The sequence below is a fragment of the Colobus angolensis genome, unplaced genomic scaffold, assembly GCF_000951035.1.
Source record: "Colobus angolensis palliatus isolate OR3802 unplaced genomic scaffold, Cang.pa_1.0 Scaffold48, whole genome shotgun sequence".
NCBI classification, from domain to species: domain Eukaryota; kingdom Metazoa; phylum Chordata; class Mammalia; order Primates; family Cercopithecidae; genus Colobus; species Colobus angolensis.
Window position 1 is genome coordinate 4,015,154 of NW_012118265.1, and position 14,601 is coordinate 4,029,754.

At 35.8% G+C, this 14,601-nt stretch overlaps 2 protein-coding genes across 3 annotated transcripts in view; one reads left to right on the forward strand and one right to left on the reverse strand.

The window, feature by feature from the left end:
• Window positions 1-14,601, reverse strand: part of SERP1 (stress-associated endoplasmic reticulum protein 1) — a 59,168-nt gene that overhangs the window by 13,439 nt on the left and 31,128 nt on the right. The window contains exon 2 of one of the 2 annotated variants that reach the window (XM_011958953.1): window positions 8,597-8,802. The exons of the other annotated variant lie outside the window; for it this stretch is intronic. The gene's annotated coding sequence lies outside the window, so the exon portion shown is untranslated. The remainder of the gene's footprint in view (window positions 1-8,596; window positions 8,803-14,601) is intronic. 2 annotated transcript variants of the gene reach the window in all.
• EIF2A (eukaryotic translation initiation factor 2A, 65kDa) overlaps window positions 1-14,601 on the forward strand; it is a 34,531-nt gene that overhangs the window by 8,748 nt on the left and 11,182 nt on the right. Inside the window, exons 3-10 of the mRNA XM_011958951.1 lie at window positions 465-539; window positions 4,272-4,390; window positions 5,232-5,331; window positions 6,017-6,099; window positions 9,386-9,459; window positions 9,592-9,736; window positions 9,872-9,988; window positions 13,936-14,593. Of these exons, the coding sequence (XP_011814341.1) occupies window positions 465-539; window positions 4,272-4,390; window positions 5,232-5,331; window positions 6,017-6,099; window positions 9,386-9,459; window positions 9,592-9,736; window positions 9,872-9,988; window positions 13,936-14,593 (1,371 nt within the window). The remainder of the gene's footprint in view (window positions 1-464; window positions 540-4,271; window positions 4,391-5,231; window positions 5,332-6,016; window positions 6,100-9,385; window positions 9,460-9,591; window positions 9,737-9,871; window positions 9,989-13,935; window positions 14,594-14,601) is intronic.

Below are 14,601 nucleotides of genomic sequence, written 5' to 3' on the forward strand. Positions count from 1 at the left end.
AGTACATCTACGTGTGCACAGATACACATTTCTTTTTGGGTATTCATTATCACTGGGTGATGTATTCATAATAAACATCTTCAGTTCAGAGATACAGTACTTAGAGTTTTGATTACTTGATAGAATATTCCCAAGTAGTTAAGTGAGGAGCCTCTTATTGTTATACTTTCTATCTCTACACATGAGAAATTGATGGAAGGCCTACCATACAAACTTATTCACCCAAAAGGCTCTATTTTTTTTAATCCATCTGTTAGTATGAAATCATTTTCCAGCTTACTTTACAATGTTTGTTAGCATTGCATTTTAAAGTATTTTGGCAGATGACAGCATTTTGGAATTTTCTTAAATTTGTGCAAGTTCTGAGTTATTAAATTGATAACGAAATGGTTGACTTTATAATCAGATTTTTTTGAAAAGTATTAATGCTTATTCATTTAAACTTTTTTTTTTGTCATTTTCAGGGAATCTGGGAAGAATTGCAAAGTCTATACCTTTAGTAAGGATGGGACCTTGTTTGCCTGGGGCAATGGAGAAAAGTTAGTGTTCATTTACATAACATATTTTGTGTGTCATGAATATAAACACAACTGGCATTATTTGAATAACAGATATTTGAGTGTCATTAATAAAATCCATCTTTTAATGTCATGATGTAGTGAGATATTACCTCTCGTTACACAGACTACCTTCAAAGTTGTTCGTTTCTATATATATGCCATGACTTGCTTGAGTTATCTAGTTACCTAGAATTAAAAATTAATGTATGAAAAACATAATTTAATGCTAAAGAAACTGAGAAGTTGTTTTAAATAGTGCTCTAAGTTATTGGTTGGAGTTTCTTAAATCTGCACTAACACTGAGAAAATAATTCTCTTTACTCATTTAATCCTAGATGTAGATACTCTTTATCTTTGCTGTTAAATTGCTAACAACTGCCTGCAGTTATTATTATTAATCTTATGTATATAAAAGTGTATGTTATTCAAAAGAATGTTTAGTATAATATATGTTACATAAAATACCAGTTTACAAAATTGGTCTTGCACAAAAAGTTATGTTGATTAAATGCTTCTATTTTGTTAAGAAAACCAGTGCTTTTTAATTTTTCAAGAGTTACTACAACATTTTATTTCACAGACCATGCAAATGCCCAAATACTTGCTTGGCTTAAAGTTATTTACATTGTTTTAAACCACATATAATACTGTTAGGTTTTTCAAAAGGGAGAAAATGCATGCATTAGTTTGAAAAGCAAATTTTAAACGTTGTTCTTTACAATGGTAATGTATTCAGAAGTCTTTCAACTACCAGGTGAGATTGGATTAATAGTTGCTTATTAAAAATTGACTACTAAAGAGAACATGTTGAATTAGTTGATTCACCTTTTATGACTATAAGTAGCTGGCAGAATTAGCTTTTCTAATTTAAAAAAATTGGTCTTTTATTCTTTTTCTTTTTTCTTTTTTAATTTTAATAGAAACAGAGTCTTGTTATGTTGATCGGGTTAGGCTCAAACTCCTGGGCCCAAGCAGTCCTCCTGCCTCGGCCTCCTGAAGTGTTGGGATTATAGGTGTTAGTCACTGTGCCCAGCCCTTTTTTTTTTTTTTAAGTTATTGAATCTACTACTCTCTCTCTCTCTTTTTTTTTTTTTTTTTTGAGACAGGGTCTCACTGTGTCACCAGGCTGGAGTGGTACAGTGGCGCCATCTCAGCTCACAGCAACCTCCACCTCCCAGGTTCAAGCGATTCTCCTGCCGCAGCCTCCCCAGTAGCTGAGACTAGAAGCTGAGACCACACCACCACGTCTGGCTAATTTTTGTATTTTTAGTAGAGATGGTGTTTCACCCTGTTGGTCAGGCTGGTCTCTAACTCCTGACCTCAAGTGATCCACCCGCTTCATTCAGCCTCCCAAATCACTGGGATTACAGGCATGAACCACCTCACCCAGCCTGAATCTACTACTCTCAAATCATTAATAACATAATTATAATGAGTCTTATCTACAATGTTAACAGTTTTAATCTCAGCCTCAAAAAATAAGATGTGATCTCAAAATTTCTTATTCTTATTTTGTGTAACCTATTGTGGGTACTTAAATTTTATTTTTTAATCCATATTTTAATTTGTATTATTTGAGTAATGAGTCAATAGAAATTTACTGCCTAATGGGCTATACTATACTTCTTTTCATTGTGTTTTTTGTTTTGTTTTTGAGGTATTCCTTGTTCTTCTAGCTTAGAGTTTATTGAATAAGTCTATTTTTACCTTGGCAGTTATTGTTAATAGTTCACTCATATCTGCACTTAACCTTCTGTTGGATTCAACTCTGAATCCTTTTAGTATGTCCTCGTATGTCATGTCCATGATTTTAATAGATTTCGTCTGTATTACCTTCTAGCATTTATTTCATTAAAGTGCTGTGACCACAATGGTACTTATTATTCTGGGGCAAGAGAACTAGATTTCATGTATTGATTATGGTCTTTGTTCAGTTTCTGGTTAACTAAGTCAGAAACCATTATGATTCTTCCTTAAATATGTTTTTTCTTAATTAAAATAAACATCCGTCATTAAACTAAGAATAACTATTAAAGACCATCAATTCTGAGGAGGCTGTGGTTGAAAAGCAAAGAAACAAATGAAGGTTAACAACAGCAACAAGAAAACAAGAAAGTGTCTCGTAATTCTAAAATAGGTTATTTGCAGCAAGTTGTAAAGACTTCCATGTAGGTGTCTGTGTTTAAGTAATATGTGGTAGTTTTTCATTCTTTTCAGTGACTGCTTATCTTAAACTCAGTTACCTTCCTCAAACCTGAGTAGAACAAAGTTACTTACAGCAACTTCTGGAATAAGATGGAGTGTCTTTTTCTTTTCTTTTCTTTTTTTTTTTTTAACACCCCAGAGTGTTTAGTACATAACATAAAAGCAAGCCAGACCAAACTGATTTCAAAGCTTGGCTGTGGTATTTATCAATAGTATGATCTTGAGCAAATCATCAAATCATTTTTCTAAGCCTAAATTTAAGCACATGTAAAACAGAAATGTTGACATTTATAAGATTGTTCTAAGGATTAAATAAGAAAATGTACGTAAAGTGGTTAGGTACATAGAAAACATCCCAAAATGGAACTGCCTTTATCATACAATTATTGTCATTTTTGTCATTATACTATAATAATTCTTAGAATCATATCTTTTAAAGATTGCTCTTGAGATTGTAGTAGACGTCAGATGTCTCCTTGCTGATTTCCCTAGCTGCTATAGCTTCCATTTATTAAAAAAAAAAAAAAAATTTTTTTTAATTGAAATGAGATCTTGCTATGTTGCCCAGGCTGGTTTTGAACTCCTGGGCTCAAGCGGTCCTCCCACCTCAGCCTCCCAACGTGCTGGGATTACAGGCATAAGCCACTGCACCTGGCCCATTTATTCAAATTTAAAAGTATACTTTTGCGGGCCAGACACAGGTCTGAGGTCGGGTGTTCGAGACCAGCCTGGCCAACATGGTGAAACCCCGTCTCTACCAAAAATACAAAAAATTAGCTAGGTGTGGTGGCATGCGCCGGTAGTCCCAGCTACTCTGGAGGCTTAGGCAGGAGAATCACTTAAACCCAGGTTGCAGTAAGTCAAGATTGTGCCACTATACTCCAGCCTGGGTGACAGAGTGAGACTCCATCTCAAATAAAAAATGAAACCGAAGTATACTTTTGCCATTTTCTCTAGCACCTTTGGCTTTCTTTTGATTTGATAGACCTCAACTTCTCTGTAGATTAGTTTTGAGTTCACATAAAGGCGTTTTTTTCCTTTTCAGCTGAAAGTGGAATCATCCATGTGTCTTCTATTTTATATCATTTCCCAACACTAGCCTTATATAGGAGGCTTTTGGTAAAATATATACTTTTTTTTTTTGAGACAGAGTCTCACTCTGTCGCCCAGGCTGGAGTGCAGTGGCACGATCTCAGCTCAGTGCAGCCTCTGCCCCCCAAGTAGCTGGGATTACAGGTGCCCACCACCGCACCCGGCTAATTTTTGTTATGCCAGTAGAGACAGAGGTTGTGCTGGAATTACAGATGTGAGCCACTGCACCTGGCTTTTTTTTTTTTTAAGTTAAGGTATTTCCTGGATATTTTCTAGAACCAACTTGAAGTTGCTTTTTATGAAAAATGAACAGTTTGGAGTGATCTGTGTTTGAAAAGAGCTATGAATGTTTTGGTTAGTGTTGACTACTATAAAACAATATTTCATTGTTGAAATAATTTCTTTTGAAACCAGAGTAAATATTATCAGTGTCACTAACAAGGGACTACTGCACTCCTTCGACCTCCCAAAGGCAGTTTGCCTTGAATTCTCGCCCAAAAATACTGTCCTGGCAACGTGGCAGCCTTATACTAGTAAGTATTTTCTCAGTGTAAAAATACTCTGACAGGCGTTTAGTCGGGGGAAAAAGTTATAAAGTTTATAACCTCATAAGAAAGTAATTCGTCTTTACGATAGTAGTGTTTGTGAATATTTATGATCAACAGTGAATCTTGTACTCTCCAAATAAAGAATGTATTGAAAGTAATTTCAAAGTATATGGTAAGTTAGTGTAAAGAGCCCGTATGAGCTAAAGGAAAAGAAAAAGCTCAAGGGAAAATTCAGAAAGTAAATGACTGCTGGATAGAGATTTCTGAAGATTAAGAATAATAATGACTTTTAAAATCAAGACATTTTAAATAATTATTACGTGAAAGGAAGTATAGTAGACAAAACATCTAAGGGATGTGTGTGGTATAACAGAGTAGAAAATGTTGTGCCATTTTCCAATATATTTAAAGGGATACCTAATGATAATATATTATATGAACATTTTATATAGCTGTGTTTCATGTAATAAAGTAGTTATAAGGGCTTATTTTAAGAAACATTTTCTAATAATGTTGATATGGTTGAATAAGTAAATGATAAAAAACCCAAGTCATTGGGTTACAAACATCCTGAATTTTTGTTCTTTCAAGAGGCATGAACTCTAATGAATCTTATTTTTCCAAGTGAATGAAAGAGATACTGAGAATCAATTTAGAATCATGAGTGGTTTATGTAACCTTTTTTTTTTTTTTTTGGTAACACAGAGGCAAGCTTTCATGATTTAACTCATTTGATGGTAATCCATGTCAAACTTAATAAATAAGAAAAATAATCTTTTTACAAATGTTACAAGGCAATTACTGAAAAAAAAAATTTTTATTACAGCTTCTAAAGATGGCACAGCTGGGATACCCAACCTACAACTTTATGATGTGAAAACTGGGACATGTTTGAAATCTTTCATCCAGAAAAAAACGCAAAATTGGTAAATAAATGGTTTAAAATACTAATTTTTTACATAGTATTTTTAATGTAATCACTGTATAGTATTTGTTTTCCTGATATTGATTTAAAAAAATAACTTATCAGACAAAAATCTACATTTTTAAGGATTTTGTATGTAGGAATGTAATAGAGCAAAAACTTGATCTTTCTTTCCTTTAGTATTAAGTGGAAAGGAACAATATTTCTTTTTTTTTTGAGACGGAGGCTCACTCTGTTGCCCAGGCTGGAGTGCAGTGACGTGATCTTGGCTCACTGCAACCTCCACCTCCTAGGTTCAAGCAGTTTCACCGGCCTCAGCCTCCCAAGTAGCTGGGACTACAGGCACGTGCCACCATGCCAGGCTAATTTTTGCATTTTTAGTAGAGACGGGGTTTCATCATGTTGTCCAGGCTGGTCTTGGAACTCCTGACCTTAGGTGATCCACTTTGGGAGGCCTAGGCCTCCCAAAGGGCTGGGATTATAGGTGTGAGCCACCGTGCCCAGACTTTTCTATTAACATATATTGACTAAAACTATTAGTAACTGACTTGATATCATTTTTATAAGTGTTTATAAGTGTTTTTCCTTAAATAGTAACCAGTATCATGAATTACTTTAACATGTTAATGTGATGTTACATTCCGTCTGAATATTTTTTATACTCTTTTTTTTTTTTTTTGACATAGGTGTCCATCCTGGTCAGAAGATGAAACTCTTTGTGCCCGCAATGTTAACAATGAAGTTCACTTCTTTGAAAACAACAATTTTAGTATGGAAAGATATATGACATAATTTTATTACTTACTGTAATCGTATACAGTTTTCATTAACTTTTATGACACCATAGGGTTTTCCTAAATACTGTTAATTTATTAATCAATAATTGCTATTACATTCATTTTCATAATTTTTTATGTCTGAATTCAGTGAAAATCTGTAACACAAAGGTTTTCTTTTACAGTAACTTTTTATTATCTGATAATTGCTATTAAGACATTTGAATATCTTTTCCTGAATGTAATTGCTATTGAAATTCTGTGACACAAATGTTTTAGATATTTTATGCTGTAGAATTTTAAGCATAAAACTTCAGACACCTAGTCCTAACATCAGCTTATGGCCAGTCTTATCTCATCCATGCATCTCTCCAGCTACCATCTCTCTTACTAAGTGAAAGCAAATCCCAGACATGGTATAATTTTATATACTTGTTAAATATATAATTGTAAATATTTCAGGGTAGATTTCTGAAGATTGGGGCCTTTCATTTTTTAAACTTAGCCACAAAACCATTATCACAAATTATTAAATATGTGTTCAAATTTCTACTACTTGCAAATGTTACAATTTTTTTAAAACTCAGGATCCAAATAAGGTACTGCACATTGTGGTTGGTTGATACCTCTTTTACGTTTCTTTTGGTCCTATAAGTTCCCACACCATCTGTTTTTTTTTTTATTCTTCATAATTTATTGTTTAAGAAACAAGGTTATTTGTCTTGCGTATTTTCCCATAGTTTGAATTTTGCTTTTGTATCCCATGGTATAATTTAACATGTTCATCTGTCCCCTATAAATTGCCAGTTAACTCTAGAGTTGGTCAGCTTCAGGTTCTTTTTTAAATGAGTAAGGGTAAGACTACATTATAAGGTGATGTTCACTTCTTTTATCAAGAAGCACATAATGTCTGGTTGTCTTTAATTTTGTAGGGTTAGCTGACAATGTTTCATTTCCTCAGTGGTTGCAAATTGTTGATATTCTGGTGTTTTCCCTCTCCCTTATTTTTCAGCTGTACTGCTTCTATAAAGAAAAATTTCCCCTTCTACTATTTGGTTACCTAGTGCTGCATTTATATAGAAAAGGCAGGATAAATATTCTTGCTTTTATCAGTTTTAATATAATGTATTCTATCTCTAGCAACCTTCATTGTAACCAATTAGCTTTTTCCCCATTCTTGTTTTTTGAGAGTGGGCCTCATTCTTTTGTCCAAGCTGAGCGCAATCATGGCTTGCTGCAACCTCGACTTCTGGGCTCAAGCAATTCTCCTGTCTCAGCCTCCCAAGTAGCTGGGACTACAGGCTTGCACCACCACGCCCGGCTAATTTTTTATTATTTGTAGAAACAGGATCTCACTGTGTTGCCCAGGCTGTTTTTTAGTTCCATTCTTTTTTTGTTTTGTTTTGTTTGAGAAGGAGTTTCACTCTTGTTGCCCAGGCTAGAGTGCAAATGTGCGATCTCGGCTCACTGCAACGTCTGCCTCCCAGGTTCAAGTGATTCTCCTGCCTCAGCCTCCTGAATAGCTGAGATTACAGGCATGTGCCACCACGCCCAGCTAATTTTATATTTTTAGTAGAGATGGGATTTCGCCATGTTGGTCAGACTGGTCTCGAACTCCCGATCTCAGGTGATCCACCTGCCTGAGCCTCCCGAAGTACTAGGATTACATGCATGAGCCACCGTGCCTGGCCTTTTTAGTCCCATTCTTAATGTGGATTGAAAATATATGTGTTTCAGTCCATTGTAGTTATTTTTCTTATTGATGCTCAAATTGTCTCATCATTGACCAGTTAGTCTTTAGTGACTTCTTTGCTATATGATAAGAAAAGTCATTCTAGGATTAATTTGTACATTTCTAACCATTACACCTAGAACTGGCTAATTTTTCAGGAAACCCTATCTCCTTTTTGGTGTGCTACTTTTGAATAGCTATTGATCTCTGAAATTGAACAAATAAAAGTATTAGCTCTTGATCTCAGTAAAGGAAACATTAAAAGGAAATGGGGTTTCTTGAAAAGTTGGCTGAGTCTAGCAAAAAAAATTGTATTTAGGTTCTAGGGATTCTTATTTGCTGTTGCATTGGTCATTGTTTCTAGGCATTTTTTTCTATTTAAAAAATGTAACAATCATAGTTTTTTTAAAATTAAAGTTTTATGCTTATAGTTTTATTTAAATTAAAGACTACAAGGTTTTTATTTAACTTCTATCTTATTTGTATTGCCTTTTGTTACCACCAAGAATCTTGTTTCTCTGGAATTCCAAGGATGATAATTTGAGAATATCACATTCACATAAGCATTCATTTGGTTTGTTCCACATTATCCACAGGGTATTCTTAGAATCTTAATACCAAAAGTGACACTATTACTGAAAATAATTTTTTAAAAAGAGTTTGCAGTTATTTTTGTCTTTAGAGCATCCCATTACTGATTGTACAGTTTTGAGTATATCATAGTTAGAATAGGAATTGATGACTTTGTTCATACATACCAAAGATGGCATGTAGGCTGATTTTGAGCAGTATCCAATCAGTATAATTATGCCTTTCATTTTCCTGTGTTTGAGGCACACTGGCACCTCGCTGTTTCTGGGTTAACTTGCTTTCTTGTCTTATTCGCCTCTTTGTGAGCATGCCAAATGAAGAGGGATCACCACTTTGACAGTTTGGTGTGCTGCGTTTGAAAAGCCATTGATCTCTGAAATCAAACAAAGAAAGTATAGTAGCTCTTGATCTAATTAACTAGGGTAGCAGTTTTATTAATAATAGCATGGTTTGGACTGCCTAGAATAGAGTAAGCTCTTAATATCAGCCATTGTTACTATGGTTGTGATCATCATTATCATGCATCTGTTTATCACATTAAGTTACAGAATTTCCATATCCACATTCTGCAGTAGCAGGCCAAGGTTGATCTTTTCCTTCTAATAGGCTCTAAGACCACTTTATTTTAGCGATTGAAGAGAGGATAATTGACATTTATCAAATACCTACCATGTGCCTGGCACTGTTCTCTTAAAACCAATTATTGAGAGTTGGGTGGTATAATTCCATTACTTGCCTAAGCTCACACTGCAAGTAAATGACTGAGTAGAAATTAAAGCCTACATTTGTCTTGCTACCCCATGCTTTTTCCACTGTGTTACTATGTGTCACCAGCAGGAGACTACAGTGAGTACGATTAGTGTGTAGTTATAGTAATCCTTTATAATCCATTCAGAGTTTAACATGTTCCTTTTAGCCGCTCTCATCAATCTGATTTAATTTACTCTTTTTTTTAGACACAATTGCAAATAAATTGCATTTGCAAAAGATTAATGATTTTGTATTATCACCTGGACCCCAACCATACAAGGTAATTGCTGCTTTTGTTTAAGTGGAATATTATGTGTTTAAACCTTTTCCTAGTTTTTTGTGACTGTATAAACATGTCCATCTCAGTTTTTATTCTCAGAAAATTAAGTAATGATTTATGTGTGTATCTTAGGTGGCTGTCTATGTTCCAGGAAGTAAAGGTGCACCTTCATTTGTTAGATTATATCAGTACCCCAACTTTGCTGGACCTCATGCAGCTTTAGCTAATAAAAGTTTCTTTAAGGCAGATAAAGTTACAATGCTGTGGAATAAAAAAGGTATGCTAAGTATATTTTATCCCTCCTTTTGTTTACCAGTTGTTAATTTAGGCTATATTCCTATGCATGTAACAGAAAAATCAATGCCCATGTAATTTGTGTTTTAAATCTAATCAGAGTTTTTACCTGTTATAGCTACTGCTGTGTTGGTAATAGCTAGCACTGATGTTGACAAGACAGGAGCTTCCTACTACGGAGAGCAAACTCTGCACTATATTGCAACAAATGGAGAAAGTGCTGTAGTGCAATTACGTGAGTATTCCAGCAGTCTTCCTTTGATTAGAAACAATGGTAGTAAAAAATACTATGCCATAAAGATGATATAATCTAAATTCTTGATCAAAAGATAGAATTCAAATACCTTAATAACCTTTAAGATAAAACTCTTCTTTTTTTTTTTTTTTTTTGAGATGGAGTCTCACTCTGTCGCCCAGGCTGGAGTGCAGTGGCCGGATCTCAGCTCACTGCAAGCTCCGCCTCCCGGGTTTACGCCATTCTCCTGCCTCAGCCTCCCGAGTAGCTGGGACTACAGGCGCCCGCCACCTCGCCCAGCTAGTTTTTTGTATTTTTTAGTAGAGACGGGGTTTCACTGTGTTAGCCAGGATGGTCTCGATCTCCTGACCTCATGATCCGCCCGTCTCGGCCTCCCAAAGTGCTGGGATTACAGGCTTGAGCCACCGCGCCTGGCCAAAATTCTTCTTAATTAAGAAACTTAAAATCATCCTCAAACATACCTTATTTTGGCAGAATACAATTAGTTACTTGAGTTATGCCAGCGTTTTAGAAGTAAACTTCCTGAGTGAGGTAATTCCGTTGTAGTAGCTCTTTTGGAGCTTACTTAGCTAATTATGACAGCAAATTGCTTAATACTATATTTAGAATTGTTAGTAATATCCAAGAGGCCAGGCATGGTGGCTCATGCCTATAATTCCAACACATTTTTGGAGGCTGAGATGGGAAGATCATTTGAGCCCAGGAGTTCAAGACCAGCCTGATCAACATAGTGAGACCCCGCCTCTACAAAAAATAGAAAAACTTAGCCAGGCATGGTGGCATATGGCTGTAGTCCCAGCTCCTCAGGAGACTGAGGCAGGAGGATCACTTGAGCCCAGAAGTTCAAGGCTGCAGTGAGCTATGATCGTGTCACTGTACTTAAGCCTGGGTGAAAGAGCGAGACCCCGTCTCAAAATAATAATATCCAAGAATGTTACCACTTCATCTGTTGTTTTAATTAACTAAAACTTTAAAATAATAGTTTTAAAATACTGACAGCTTCCTAATTTTCTCGTTTTGAATTGAACTTATGTAAGTAGGGTAATCTACCTTTTAAAAAACTGTATTTCCATTGAAGTCAAAGAAAAAACAAGGATGTCTCCCCTTTTCACTTTATTTTAATAACATTCTGAAATACCTAGTCACTATAACTAATCAGCAGAAGTAGAATATATACAGTTTTGAAAGAAAACAAAATCATCTCTGCTCATGTAGATGAAGTCACACTATAACCAACAGCTACTTTAAAAAAATAAAAGATTCCATATATAGCAAAAAAATAATAAGAACAAATATATAGGGCCAATGGGAAGAAAACTTTAAAACTCTTCAGAGAGATAAACTATGGCCTTTACTAAGAAGAATTATTTTTATAAAGATGTCATTTCTCTGCTATCCATCTAAAACTAAATTTAAATGCTGGTTTTTTTTTTTTAACTAAATAAACTGGCTCTAAGGTTGGTGTTGAAAAATGAACACATAAGAATATTTTGGAAACTTGTGTAAAAGAAGAGCAGGGCAGGGGAAGTTATCTGGAGTTCTGACACGACCAGATATTAAAATGTACCCAGCACTTTGGGAGGCTGAGGTGGGCGGATCATGAGGTCAGATCAAGACCATCCTGGCTAACATGGTGAAACCCCGTCTCTACTAAAAATACAAAATTTAGTTGGGTGTGGTGACACGTGCCTGTAATCCTAGCTACTCGGGAGGCTGAGGCACGAGAATTGCTTGAACCCAGGAGTCAGAGGTTGCAGTGTGCCAAGATCGCGCCACTGTACTCCAGCCTGGTGACAGAGTGAGACTCCGTCACAAAAAAAAAAAAGTAAGGCAATTATAATTAAGACAGTTTGGTTGTGGTATATGGATATACTGGTAAAACTGATAAATCAGTGGAAGAGAACAGAGTCCAGAAATAGATCCATACTTTTTTAGACATTAATATATGATAAAGTCAGCATTTGAATCAATGGAGGAGAAAATATTGATCATTTAATATATGGTTTGGGACAACTGGCTAGTCATTTGAAACAACAGGTTATTATCTTCTTCATCAAAATAAATTCTGGTTGGGTCAAAAACTTATACATAAGACTGCAGAGGAACTAGAAGAATATATGGGAGAATTTTTTTTCTAATCTTAAGAGTAGAGAAAAACTTTTTAAACAAGACAGAAGTACTAAGGGGGAAAATGATGAATTTGACCATAGAAGAATAATGGATTATTACAGTGAGAGAAGAAAAGCATCCATAAATTAAACAAAATGAACAAGAAGTTGGGGAAAATATATTTTTTAAATAGTCAAGTGATGTGTTATGAGAAAGGGTAAATGTTCTTAATATATCAAGTAAGCCAAGTAAAAGACCAATAATTGGAGAAAAATAAAATAGGCGTAGGATAGTAAAAATTAGTCCTCAGAGCCAGTGCGGTGGCTCATGCATATAATCCCAACTATCTAGGAGCCTGAGATGGGAGGATTGTATGAGCCCAGAAATTTGAGGCTGCAGCGAGCTAAGATCCCACATCTGTACTCCAGCCTTGGTGACAGAATGAGACCATCTCTTTAAAAAAAAAGAAAAAAAATCAGCCCTTAGAAAAAGAAATAAAATTACTTATATTAAAAGATGCTTAACTTATAATTAAAAAAATAGAAAGCAAGATATTTTCACTTAATAGGCTGATGAAGATAAAAATGTGAAACTACACAGTATGGTTGAAGTATAGTGAGGGGGAAGCCTGCATCATCAAAAACTGCTGATAGAGGCTAGGCACAGTGGCTCTTGCCTATAATCCCAGTACTTTGGGAGGCTGAGGCAGGTGGATCACCTGAAGTCGGGAGTTCAGAACCAGCCTGACCAACATGGTGAAACCCCATCTCTGCTAAAAATACAAAATTAGTCCTGCGTGGTAGCTCATGCCTATAATCCCAGCTACTCAGGAAGCTGAGGCAGGCGAATCGTTTGAACCCTGGAGGCAGAGGTTGCGTTGAGCCGAGACTGTGCCACTGCACTGCAGCCTGGGTGACGAGAGTGAAACTCCATCTCAAAAACAAAAAAAAATTCTGAAAGGATATCCAAGAAATATAACATAGGGTTGCCTTTGTGTGAAGTGACCTGTGTTTGTGGCTTTTTTTTTTTTTTTTTTTTGAGATGGCGTCTCGCTCTGTTGCCGAGGCTGGATTGCAGTGGCGCGATCTTGGCTCACTGCAACCTCTGCCTCCCAGGTTCAAGTGCTTCTCCTGCCTCAGCCTCCCGAGTAGCTGGGATTACAGGTGCATGCCACCATGCCCCACTAATTTTTCTACTTTTAGTAATGATGAGGTTTCACCATGTTGGACAAGCTGGTCTCAAACTCCTGACCTCAGGTAATCTGCCCACCTCGGCCTCCCAAAGTCCTGGGATTATAGGCGTGAGCCACTGCACCTGGCCTTTTGTGCCTTTTTAAAAAATATAGGGCACAGTGGCTCATGCCTATAATCCTAGCACTTTGGAATGCCAAGGCAGGAGGATCCCTTGAGCCCAGGAAGTCGAGGCAGCAGTGAGCTGTGATCATGCCACTGCGCTCCAGCCTGGGCCACAAAGTAAGATCCCATTTCTATAAATAAATAAATAAATAAAATAGTTTGTATTTTGATTACCATCTGCACGTATTACCCTTTCCAAAAAAAATGTTTATTAATAGTAACTATTACTATAAGGCCGTATTACCAAAATGTTTAAAAGAAATTAAGATTCAGTAGGGGTTCTTAAATATAAATTTATGATTCTACATTAATCGCCCTAGTATATGAGTATTTTAATGTTAACATTCCTTGAAATTTTTTTATCTGTTTGATGTGTTCTGAGTACTATATGATGGTAACTTTTGCTAACAAATATTTATATAGTTCTTTATTGCTAATTTGGACTTTATATTCTTTTTCTAGCAAAAAATGGCCCCATTTATGATGTAGTTTGGAATTCTAGTTCTACTGAGTTTTGTGTTGTATATGGTTTTATGCCTGCCAAAGCGACAATTTTCAACTTGAAATGTGATCCTGTATTTGACTTTGGAACTGGTCCTCGTAATGCAGCCTACTATAGCCCTCATGGACATATATTAGTATTAGCTGGATTTGGAAATCTGAGAGGACAAATGGAAGTGTGGGATGTGAAAAACTACAAACTTATTTCTAAACCAGTGGCTTCTGATTCTACATATTTTGCTTGGTGCCCGGATGGTGAGCATATTTTAACAGCTACATGTGCTCCCAGGTTACGGGTTAATAATGGATACAAAATTTGGCATTATACTGGCTCTATCTTGCACAAGTGTGATGTGCCATCAAATGCAGAATTATGGCAGGTTTCTTGGCAGCCATTTTTGGATGGAATATTTCCAGCAAAAACAATAACTTACCAAGCAGTTCCAAGTGAAGTACCCAATGAGGAACCTAAAGTTGCAACAGCTTATAGACCCCCAGCTTTAAGAAATAAACCAATCACCAATTCCAAATTGCATGAAGAGGAACCACCTCAGAATATGAAATCACAATCAGGAAATGATAAGCCATTATCAAAAACAGCTCTTAAAAATCAAAGGAAGCATGAAG